Source organism: Magallana gigas, chromosome 1 (assembly GCF_963853765.1).
Source record: "Magallana gigas chromosome 1, xbMagGiga1.1, whole genome shotgun sequence".
Taxonomy (NCBI): Eukaryota; Metazoa; Mollusca; class Bivalvia; order Ostreida; family Ostreidae; genus Magallana; species Magallana gigas.
Genome location: NC_088853.1, coordinates 34,359,189 through 34,371,874, shown reverse-complemented (window position 1 = coordinate 34,371,874; position 12,686 = coordinate 34,359,189). Strand labels below are relative to the sequence as shown.

The 12,686-nt window shown below is 33.4% G+C and overlaps 1 protein-coding gene across 1 annotated transcript; it reads left to right on the top strand.

Annotated features, from left to right (window-relative positions):
- Positions 1–8,279: 8,279 nt before the first annotated feature.
- On the top strand, positions 8,280–12,608 carry LOC117692778 (nuclear apoptosis-inducing factor 1-like). The gene is made up of 7 exons (XM_066066467.1): positions 8,280–8,681; positions 9,456–9,627; positions 9,963–10,056; positions 10,172–10,237; positions 10,512–10,553; positions 10,753–10,845; positions 11,185–12,608. Exons 1-7 carry the CDS (start codon positions 8,527–8,529, stop codon positions 11,436–11,438), a joined length of 876 nt encoding a protein of 291 aa, XP_065922539.1. The 5' UTR covers positions 8,280–8,526; the 3' UTR covers positions 11,439–12,608.
- Positions 12,609–12,686: the final 78 nt, after the last annotated feature.

Sequence of the window (12,686 nt, the reverse complement as noted above, 5' to 3'; positions counted from 1 at the left end):
AAATCTACACTCTTTTGTCTACTATCCCTGAAAGTTTGAACTCAATATCTTTTATAGTTTAGGAGAAGTTAGAGGAACAAGCCACCCCTCTAAAAATCGCTAAAACGTCAATATCTCAAAAACGGAAGTGACGTCATCAATTTTATTAAAAACCTATAAGGTTCCGATCACTTTCTATTATATCTAAAAGTTTCATGAAAATCGGTCGAGTCGTTTCTGAGAAATCGCGTGCACAAAATTTGTAAGAAAAAAAAAGAAAAATAATAATAACTAGACACGATCTCGTTGCGAGCAACGAGGAGGTCTTCCGTCCGACTTTTAGATGGTAATATGTTATCTCGACTTTGATTTTCGACAACGAATCATGATAAATTTGAGTGAAGTACTAACGTTGTTTTTTCAAATACTTGTATTTCTTTCTATTGAGATAGAAGAGATTAAAGGAAGTGAACATGAAAAAATTATCAAGGGCTCAAAATTGTCTGTTAGATGTGTATAATGATATCTGAAAAACGTTTGGACAGAGCAGCTTTCATCAGTAAGAATATATACCACTTAGAGTAACTAATTCTTGCAATGCATGAGAGCTGCCATATTGTTAAAATCATTACCTCACTGTTGGGTTATCTCTAAGCATCTAAGAGAGGGCAACACATTGCATTTTTACACACGTTTAGTAGGCCGAACAGAGATAAAATGCCATCATCGAAATGTGGATTGAAACTTGAAATGGATGTAAAGAGTTGTTATTTTGAAACAGTGTTTATGGAGGAAGATTTTGGATCTCAGAATGATGCATTCCCCCCAGCAGTTAATAGGACATGTAACTAGAATGGAATGTCCGTGGATCAGTGGTATTGTGACCTATTTTTTCTTGCACTCGGGAATTTCTTGTTTATGAGTTTGAACATTATTTGTGCTTCATAAATGAGCACACAAGGTGCATTGCTCAGCATCCTGATTTTTAAAAAGTATTCTTCTGACAGCATAAACAGAACCTGCGTACGTATCATCAAGATCTTATCTATCAAAAAAGATAAAAACAAATCAGAAAAATTTCCAGGGCATTTAAATAAAAAGTAACGGTAAGAAACTCCACAAAGAAAATGAAATTACATTTCTATATTAATTTAAATTGATATCTACAAACAGCATTTTATTTATTTAAACACTGACTGCCAGATCTCCATACATACATATGGTCTCATATTTCACAAATTAATTTATCCATTTTTTGCACAAATCATGTATAGTTATCGGAGGTTCATCTGTAGAAATGTACTAAAATTTTGTCCTCATATGACAGTAAAAAAATTTTCTTCACATCCAGGCATTTTTTTTCGTAACTTTTATCAACTCTGTACATAAACACTGGCCTAGTTCCAACATTGACCCAGTCACTAGCAGCGATGTGGGTGATCGATGTCAGAGAATAGATGCATGCTAGGGAAAAATGGATTACCTCCATAAACCTTTCAATGAGAGTGTTAAATTGATAAAATCTCTTTATAGAAATAAACAAAAAGGTTACAGACCTCATTTTTAAGTTTCAAAAGGCTTTTAAAATTTATTAAGCAACAATTAATTTTTTCATGTTCACATCCTTTAAAGATTTTTAAATCTGGTCCCTAAAACATCTAATTACGTAACGCATGTGAATATCATTATTATAATGTTTGGATATGTAAACGTATTATAATTAATTTTTCTTTCATAACCTTTTACAAAATATTTTTCAGTAAAGGGCTATAGATCAAAGAGTTAAGGCCCATATAGGGCCCTTATTTTAAGGGCTAGTCCATTTTTGATATCAAATGAAAGGTCATTTAGTTTTAAACAAATTGTGTTCAACAAGTATTAAGAAATTCGTCACCGTTCTTAAGATATATCGGAAAGAGGGTTAAAGAGGTTGATCCGTAATCTCCTTATGGGGGCCTTTTAAAGAAATTTTGAAGATAATTTATTGGTACATAATAATTGGGTACATTTTCGTTTATACAGCATTCAATATAGTTTTCCTTTCTGAGATATGGGTGATTTAAATTTTGGACTTTTGACCCCTAAAAAATGTTTTTTTGTAACACATGAAAAATCGTTACAATAACTGTATTAAAATCATTTTTGATTCTTTAACCTTTTACACAATATCTGTCAGTAAACGGCTATAGTTAAAAGACTTATTTGGATCCCAAATTTGAGAGGTTAGGCACTTTTTGTTAACATCAAATGAAAGTTCATTTAATTTCAAACGCATTTTATTCAACAAGTGTTTCCAAGACATTACCGTTTTTGATTTATCCCAGGAAGAATGTTTGAGAGATTGATCCTTTATCTCCGTACGAGGGCCGTTAATCCAACTTTTGAAGGTTGTATTTTGCTTAGTACATTTTTGAGCATGTTTTCTTCTCTACTGCATGTCAATATATATTTTTATTTTCTGAGATATGGGTGATGAAAATTTTGGACTTTTGACCAAAAGAACCCCTTATTACGTACAAATGGGAAAACCATTACATTGCTCTGATACATAACTGTTAGATAAATTTTATTTGCTTCTAAGACATTTCAAAGAATATCTCCGAGTAATCAGACATAGACAAAAGACTTCAGACCCATCTGGGCCACTTATTTGAGGGGTCAGTCTCTTTTCCTTGATATCGAATGCAATGTCATTTGATTTTAAACACGTTTTATTTATTTGGATCCCAAATTTGAGAGGTTAGCCCCTTTTTGTTAACATCAAATGAAAGGTCATTTAATTACAAACACATTTTGTTCAACAAGTGTTTCCAAGACATTACCTTTCTTGAGTTATCCCAGAAAGAACGTTTGGGAGAATGATCCTTTATCTCCGTATGAGGGCCGTTTACCGAACATTGAAGGTTGTATTTTGTTTAGTACATTATTTTGAGCATGTTTTCTTCTCTACTGCATGTCAATATATATTTTTATTTTGAGATATGGGTGATGAAAATTTTGGACTTTTGACCCAAAGAACCCCTTACTACGCAACAAATGGGGAAACCATTACATTGCTCTGATACACTGTAAGATAAATTTATTTGCTTCTAAGATATTTCAAAGAATATCTCTCAGTAAACAGTCATAGACAAAAGACTTCAGACCAATTTGGGCCACTTATTTGAGGGGTCAGTCTCTTTTTCTTGATATCTAATGCAATGTCATTTGATTTTAAACACATTTAATTAACAATGTTTAGAAATTTTTTACTGTTCATGAGATATATGGGAAAGAACATTTATGGTTTGATCCCATATCTCCTTAAAGGGCCGTTCAACGAAATCTTGGTCACTAATTTGAAGTGTCTGTCGTTATATAATCAATATGAAATGAATTCTTTTGTAACTTTAATACTTTTGTCAGAAAACTTTAATCATTTTGTCAGAAAATTTTAAGACATTATACAGGTTGGGACCAATCGCCTAAATTGGATATACTAACCCGTTTGAGACATAATAGCCCGAATACGATATAAATTTAAAGTGCAAAAAATGAAGAATAAAATTGATTTTGAAATTTTTGATAAAATCTGCAAAAGTTGAAATTGAAATCTGAAAAAAAAATTGTAACCAGTTTTAGCAGGGAGCAAGAATAAAATTTCCGCAAATATCTATTTGCTTGGTGTGATGGTCAAAATTAACGCATCGTGGTAACTGTAGTAAGTTGATACTCTTTCGACTTTTGCCATTAAAGAATTTGACAAATAAACATGGTCTAAAATAGTAGCTCCTTCTGTTGTTTTGAAATTTACGATTTGCCTACAACCATGTTTAATCATAAAAGTCTGAATAGGGCCTGCAGAAGATGCGTCTTCATTGAAGTCTCCAAGACATGCAAAGAATTTACTCTGAGATTTGTAATATGTAATCACCTTTTCGAGTTGCATCAAAAACTTTGTAACATCCAAGGAGTTGGGGCGATATACAGTGACAACGACAATATCTTCTGGCATACATTTTACACAGATTCCTTCAATATTTTTCACAGGAAGTGAACTAACTATTTTATTACAAGTGGCTTCTTTTATGTAAACACCCACACCACCACCTTTTGAGGCATGCAATTGAGAAACTTGTCCATTTGTGCAATCATATGAATCTGCTCTATTCGTTTGGTGAAATCTGAAACCATTTATTTCAAAATCATTCATGTTTTGTCCAGATCTCAGCCAAGTCTCCGTTAGGCAGATTATGTCTGCATTTTTACATCGAAAATCCATCTGCAGATCACTGAAATGTTTGCTAAGGCTTTGAATATTGTGAAGATAAATCTTTAAGTCATTATCTGATGTTTCAGCTTTTGGGAGTGTTAATGTCGGCATTTTCTCGAGAGCTGCATTGACTTCTGGATCAGCATAAATTCTTTTCTGTACCATTTCAGGTTTATTTGATTCAATGAATAATCCTTGTTTAGACGTAACCCTGCTCAACGCAACATAACCTTGTCCGGGTGAAAATGTCCGGTCTAAATTAACTACTACTTTATCAACTGTCAATCCTTGCACTTTGTGCGCTGTACAGGCCCATGACAATCGTAACGGAAACTGATGCCGAACAACATTTTTTGTTTTCTGGGACATAATATCCTCATGAATCCTTTCAATTAAAACGATATTTCCATTTTTATTTCCTTTTCCATGTTTCTTCCCGACATTTACATTATCAAAGGTTACTCCTATTGCAGCAACTGTGTTTTGTGCATGTCTCTGACCGTAGACAAATGTTGATACAATTCCCATAACTCCATTTACAAGGCCATCATCTACGTTGCAGTTTCTTGTGAGCATCACTCTTGCACCGAGTCCTAATAACAATGTGCTTGGAAGACTGTTTTTTTTAGAGCTTGTCAATGGCTTATCTCTTACGATCAGTTTTCCTGTAGGTCTATCTTTTGTGGAGTCTTGAGCGTCAATCTCAACAAAGTCGTCACATTTTTTTCTAAGCATTGTCAAGTTATAAGCATTAACCTCATCATTTGTTGCATAGACATGAAGGACATCGTCTGGGCCCTCTCGTACACATTCGTTTAAGATAGCGTTAGTTTGCTCTTCTAATGGTTGATTTATTTCTCTTGTTCGAAGTGTATTCAGTGCCTCTGCAAATGGAATGTCTTGTCGTTGCCTCATAATATCTGTCAATTCTACTACTTTGAAAAGGTCTAGCCAAAAATCGAAAGGATAAAGAGCACTATCCTTATAGAGACGTTCATCTTTGCGCTGTTTCACAGGTGGAAGCTGATAGAAATCTCCAACGGCAATTACTGACACTCCCCCAAATGGTTCCTTGCATTTCTTAATTTGAACTAGTCTTTCATGAATATAGTATAATAATCTTTTATACACCATTGAAATTTCATCAATGACCAGAATTTGAAGATCTGAAAGTTGAACTCGCATTTCACTGAGACTCTGTTCTCTCAATGGTTCATAAGGCAATGGCATATGTTTTGGCAGTGAAAACAAATGGTGAATAGTATTTCCTCCGATGTTAAATGCAGCTGTTCCTGTGAAAGCTGTAAGAAGAACTGAAACACTATCTGGAGTTGTCAAGTTTTTTTCCAGTAAGCGTGATGCTTCATAATGTATGGCTTTAATTAGATGACTCATGCCTGTTCCTGCTCCGCCAGTTATGAAAATGTGCAGCGATTCAACTTTTTCGCCGAAGGTTTTCTTTAAACACCAATCTCTCACCAAGTAAAATACTTTCATTTGAGTCTCATTCAAATTTTGTAGAACATGCGTTATCTGTTCTCTTGACTGTGTATTTTGCTTTACCTTGTAAAGAACATCAGAATTATGTTGTGGTTGCATGTCTGGCAATTCTTCTGTAGCATTTAAGTCTAGATCAACATTTCTATTTCTAGAGCATTCATGTCTCATTACTTCTGTCTCTGGACAAAGATTTGCCCAAGCATCTTCTGGCTCCCCTATCTGTTCGAAGTTTTCTTGTGCTTCTGTGATTACATCTTCATTTTGGGCATACCTTGCTCTGTTTGTGTCAACAATGGATTTGACAGATTGCAATTTCTGTTTTCCTAATATTCGCACGTGCCCGTTTTCGTAAAATGCCTCATATTGATCATAGCCTGGTGGTTTTAGTTGATTAATTCCCCAGTAAGGCAAGAACAGTTGTAATTGGCACTGGTAATACTTTTCCGGCATTTTTTTAGCATCGAATCTTGGGTATCGTACTATTGCCGGCTAAGCACGTGTTCGCTTTTGAATAAATCCTTTTGAATTTTGCAGTTTAAACACATTTTCATTTTTAGTCTTTGGAACCTGTGATTTGGCAAGGACTCTGAATTCTGAGCAAAATTCTGCCAGGCACATGTTTTGAAACAACGGTTCATTTGGCCGACTTTCATATCTGTCTACAATGTTTGTCATCCATATGTCTTCATCGTCGTCTTCCTCAATTTCATCGGTTTTTCTTGATTTTTGTATTCTTTTGATTTGAGACAATGGTTTTGTCAGTCTCGTTGGATTCTCCCCAACTGGTATAAAAACAACCTTTCTCGAACATTCCTTCATTTTCAAGTTACATACCCGATAAACAGCTTCCTGTGCACTAACTTCTCTGTGAGTTAAATACGCAGAACCAATTTTCTTTAAGGTTGATCGGGCACTTTCATTTCCTTCTTCTGCCTCTATTTTGGTTTGTCTTAACACCATTCCCATTTCTCTTTCAGACTTTGAAATGTAAGAAATAATGTAGACGATACAACTGAATGGATCCAAAACAAACTGAATGTCCATATTAGCATCCCAGCATTTCAAAAGGCACGGATTAAACTGATTGGTCCATAATTCAGATGGGTTTCTTTTCAAAACAACTGACGTTTTCTTTGCTAATCGTTTGTGTGCTTCCATGTACTGTGCTTGTGTCAATCCCAACGTTTCGAAAACCTGTTCTGTGTTTTCCAATCCGTTTGCATCATCTTGGATTTCATTCCAAACTTGTGAAAGGATTTGTTTAGCCTTTGACTCTTCCTCTTTTAAATGAATTGTATCCGTATCATTTTCGATGTTGTCTTCCTCATAAGGAGAATTGATGAATGTATATTCAGATGGAGGTCTAGGAAAATTAAACCTACATTCTGTGCCCTTTTTTCTACACGACTTGGAATGTTTTTTGCTGTGTTGTTGTACAGACAAAACAATATCCTTGAGCTCTACATCTTCATTGTCAGATGGTATTGCACAACTCACATATTTGTCGATGAAAGTGCATACTTCTTCCTCTCCGTTTTCATCAAGGTTTGGAGCATTTTCTACCCAATATAAGCAATGCATGTGGGGTGACCCTCTTTGCTGGAACTCGACTCTCTGGAAATAATCACTAACATTTCCAATTGGTTGTGATGGTGAAAATATCACTTCTGTTTGAAAAACATGAAATCTATGCTCGAACATTCTAGCAACTGTTACAGGATTACTTCTCAGAACTTCATTTTTTTCACTCCAGTCCAACATACTTGGATCTCTTGGATCATTTTGCTGTCTCAATATCGTTGAAATTGCATCATTCCATCTATGTTCTGCAGCAGAAAATGAGCAAAACCACGTTGGGATTCCTAGCTGACGAAGCATAGCAAACAGATCTTTTTGTGAGGCTGACCAATATGCTGGCGTTCCACGTATGGGTTGCATAAACCTTAAAGCCTCGTCATTTCTCATTAGCTTTGATAGAATTTCGGGGTTTTGTACCATATTAGCTGTCATATTTTGGTCACATTCAAGTCTCCTAACAGATTTTCTGATAGATATTTGTGTTTTTTCTATAACTTGATTTAAGTCGGACATAAACTGGCAGAAAAAGATGTAGCTGCTGTCTTTTGCGAATCTATCATCAGTATTCATAAGACGATTGTTGAAGTATCTTGACAGTGTAATTCGTATTTCTCTTTTGTCATTCCATGAAAATTTTCCAGTAGGAAAGAGGTACGGAAATGTTTTTGCCTCATTACCTGGTTCCTGCAACATTCTAATCGGATTATTTCCTTCACCTGGAGCAATATCATAAATATCATCAAAGTAATGATCCAGAACAACCTGACCAATATCAACTGGTTGTAAACAAGAATCTGTCGCAAGTTGCTGGTGTTCATCATCGTTTAATAACTGTTCCTCAGTTTCAGCAGTTGTAAGACAACTCTCGACAGTGCCATTCCAGCTTGTATCTATTGCTACATCTTCATACCATTGATTGTTTCTTTTCAAATACTGCAATGCCTCGAATACGTGTTTTGGATTAACGAACTGTAGCCCTTTTCACAAAAAATCTTACGAATTTGCGTAAGATTTATAGTTAAGAATCTCGTAAGAGAAATATTAAGTCAGTTTCACGAAAGCACTCGTAAGTGAAAAAATTCTCGTACGTCAATTCTTAATGATCGCGCACGTAAGATTACACTTACGACAAAAAGCTTCCCTAACAACGTACTTTCATTTCTGACGCGCATGCTTATGACACATTTCCGTGTTTACATTATTGTCGTCTGTCAAAAATGGAATGCAAAAAGCGAAAACCAAACTGGTCTACTGAAGAAGTAGAAGCTCTTGTCCAGGCCGTGACGGAAAACATAAAAATTATCAGAGGAAAATTCACGCCTTCGTTGACAAATGAGGTGAAGAATCGTTGTTGGGCAGATATAACCGCACAGTAAGTAGGCCTACATATATATTGTATTCTTTCCGTATGGATCCTTAATATATCTGCTATATATATATCTATACTTTTTTATTCAATAAACAGAATGTACTGAATAAATCCATAGATATAAAATTTAATTAATAATATGCTTTATTTATGTTACACAATACATTGTTATGTTGAGATATCAGCACGGGAAGGGGGATAACACAGGATAGGGAAAACCCGAATCTATAAATAAACTGATGCGTCTGACAGTTGACAGATTGTTCAAAATTTTATAATAGCTTAAACTCGTACATTATGTAATAAATTAGCATAATGCATACATTTGCAATAGCATCCAATAGTGTGTGTAGTATGTGTAATTTCATCTTGTCAAAATCATAGATACATCTAATTATATGTAATATTCACAAATGCATTTAAATTAATTATATACATTCATCATGATCATGTCAGTGACTTTTTTTTTTGAGAAGAGAACTGCTCTCATGTCAATATAATTTTATAAGAATAAATAGAAGCACATTGAGTTAAATAATGGATAGGAAAATGGATATACTGTACACACACACACACACACACACACACACACATATATATATATATATATATATATATATATTAATGCATGGAAGGATGGATGGATGGATGGATGGATGGATGGATGTAACGAATGAATGAATAAAGAACTGATTTATTCAATACATTATATTCTAATTCAATTTAAATGTTTCCTAAGAATGTACAACTATTTAATACCAGTATTAATTTTTCCAGTGTCAATTCAGCAAACTGCTCTAACATCAGTAGGGATGTTAGTGATGTGAAAAAGAAATGGCAGGATTTGAGTAGCCAAACAAAAAAGAGAGAGGCAGAGAGAAGGAGAAGAGTTGGTGGGACAGGAGGAGGTCCCAGTATTGAGGATGATTTAAAATCATGGGAACAGAAGGCATGTTTTAATTAAAACCAAATACTGAAACCTAGTGACAGTCTAAACAATTTATTTGTTTCAAACATAATTGTTACGACCATATTAATTATTCAATTCATTTATTAACTTCTTGCATGTAAGAATGCATGCTGTTAAAATTAATTTGTTTTAATATAAGCTTTAAATAATAGTAATGATATTAATGCTTTGTTGTTACATGTATTAAATTATTAATGCTGTTATTTTTTCATTCATTACATATTATGATGTAAAACAAAACATCCCTATATTTGAAATATTAATTAACACTGGTATTAAGATTTTAACTACATGTATATTGCATTCCATTGCAGATTGTTGGAACAATTTCTAGATCAGCAGTAGAGGGGGTGCCTGGAGGGGTGGATACCTCTGAAGTTTCTCAGAGTCTTGTACTTTTGGAGAATGGTACGTACGAACTACATGTTTATAATGTAAACAAAAATTGATGTGAAATTATTCTCATGGCATGATAGTATGCAAATTTTAAAAGAAACTTGACTTGTTCATTTACCTTTTTCAGAAGCAGTAAATGTGTTAGAGGCAACTCCTGCCTCAACCTGCTGTCAACTTAAACCCTCTTTACCAGGTATGAATAAAATGTACTGTAACTCTTAATTAATGCTTCTCTGATTTAATATGATTTTCTGAAATTAACTGCACATTCAGCTAAGGAATGGTTCTGATGATTGATCACTCATATATGCATTAACACCCCCCCACACACCTTTTCCTCCCAAAAAGACAAGGAAATTGGTATAAAAATTTTATTTATTTATAAATTATACAGATTTATCCTATCTATCACTTAATTATTAAGGAATTAATTTCATTTTAAAAATGTGAATCTTTTTTTTCTCCAGAGAGTGCTTGCTCTGATGAACAGGAAGTGCAGTTTGAGACAGGTGATTTAAATGTTTCTACATCTTGGAATGTATACTTTGACATGAAAACAATATTACAGCTAGCTAGTCCAACCTATGCACAGTTTACAGTGAACTCTTAAACTTAAATAATATTATTATTGTACCATTTGACCAGTAGGGTCAATATTGTTAGTACCTCAGGGTATATGAAATATATTATTAATTCCTTGTTTTGCAGTTATTTTTGCTAACCCTTCATCAGAGGTAAACTTTCTGGATGAACACTCTTCAAGAAAACTGCAGAACAAGATGAAAAGGAAAAGACCATACTGTAAGTATAAAAAATTACAAACACAAATGTTGTGTATTATTTTTTTTTATTCTTTGGAAGAAATTCATTACATTACATTACATTAATTGTTGGAAGTTGACCTTATATTATATACTTCTCAAAATATGAATGGTATAGAGAGAGAGAGAGAGAGAGAGAGAGAGAGAGAGAGAGAGAGAGGAGAGAGAGTACTATGATACTTTATTCTTTATATTTTTTTATGCAATTATGAGAGAGAAACACAATTATAAAAGTGTACCAGCCATTGGAGTGGAGGGGAGGGGGCATTTTCAAATTTAAACATGTAGTCATTCCTACAAAATGACTGTTTTAAATCAGGTAATGGTGATAAGGAATCTGATAATATCAGAAGAGAATTCCTTGATGGGGAAAAAGAGAAGAACAGGTCTCTGGAAGTGTATAGAAAGAAGAAGATTGCTCTATATGAGAAGATGGTACAGCAGCAGAGTGAGATGTTCGAGCTACAGAAGAGGAGTACAGCAGCTTTAGAGATCATTGCATACAAATCTGCACACTCATTGCAGCCTTCATCTCCATTTTCAGTTTCTCCTGTGATAAATTTTAATTCATAGAGTACAATATTGAATCATTTAAATTTGTGGGGACCAGTGTTTGTGGACTTTGGGTTTTTTGCTTAATTCATTATCTATCTGATAATTTATCTTAATTCATATAATTAATATTCATTGTTATTTTTGTAGATGCGTCAGTAAGAAAACTCTTTGAAGTTTTGTTTTTGTCAAGGATGTAAATTTGTGAGGGAGGGTTACCCATGAATACCACAACAATTGAGCCACCACGAATTCATATGATTCCACAGTATTTAACATGATTCTTACTCTTCTTATTGAATATCTCATTTTTCATCCCATACCATAACTACACATGTAGCAGCAGTATCATTATTTGTAAGTCTCCCTACTATAAAAGGTACATGTTAACTGGTTCTATTATATATGCTTAGATTATGAATAACTCTTAATGTTGATGAACTAATAATAGATTTTTTATTAAATAGCGTGCTGCTGATATTTGTATCATCACACTCTGTTCCTGTACACATACATTGTATTCTGTATGAAATACTGCATTTATACAAGAATCTTTTTTTCTGTCTATGTAAATGAAAATATTTGGATGAACATTTTAATTCAGAAGATAGCTGAAGGTTTCAATTATTTAATCCCAACCTTAATCCATATTTCATAATAGTTTTTTTTTTCAATTTGAGAGAGAGAGAGAGAGAGAGAGAGAGACACAGAGAGACAGACAGAGAGACAGAGACATAGAGAGAGAGACAGAGAGAGAGTTTTTTCTTCATATAATTATTAAACATGTATATTGATATGATTGTCAAATAGCAGATATATTTTTGTCAACAATAACATTTCTGAATATATTTCATATTATTTATGATTACATGATTTAAGACAACTCAGTAATATACATGTAATACCAATGATACAAGCAATTTTTACTTTGTCACTTTAAAATTGCTGTTTTGGTGAAAATAAGCAAGTTGAAAAATAATTTTCTGGTCAGTTACTTTTAATTCAATTCTTTATTCATTGACAAGACCAACAATTATTCAAACTATCAATGTCAGATATAGAATTGACAAAAAACTCTATGAAAATTTACAATAATTTTTAATTTGTGATAATAATGCTTTAAATACAAATTTTTAAACAGTTTATAATCAGGAAAAAATGAAATATATGAAGAAATTCATTTACTTCATATAAACTGAAATAATTATCATTTTAAGGCAACAAACACTTTGAAACATTTACTTATAATACTATCATACTAACAATTCT

Excerpts from the sequence above, each read along its gene's own strand:
- LOC117692778 (XM_066066467.1), top strand. The coding sequence starts at position 8,527 with ATGGAATGCAAAAAGCGAAAACCAAACTGGTCTACTGAAGAAGTAGAA. Across the intron at positions 8,682-9,455 it reads TGGGCAGATATAACCGCACA|TGTCAATTCAGCAAACTGCT; the intron begins GTAAGTAGGCCT and ends TAATTTTTCCAG. Across the intron at positions 9,628-9,962 it reads TAAAATCATGGGAACAGAAG|ATTGTTGGAACAATTTCTAG; the intron begins GCATGTTTTAAT and ends ATTCCATTGCAG.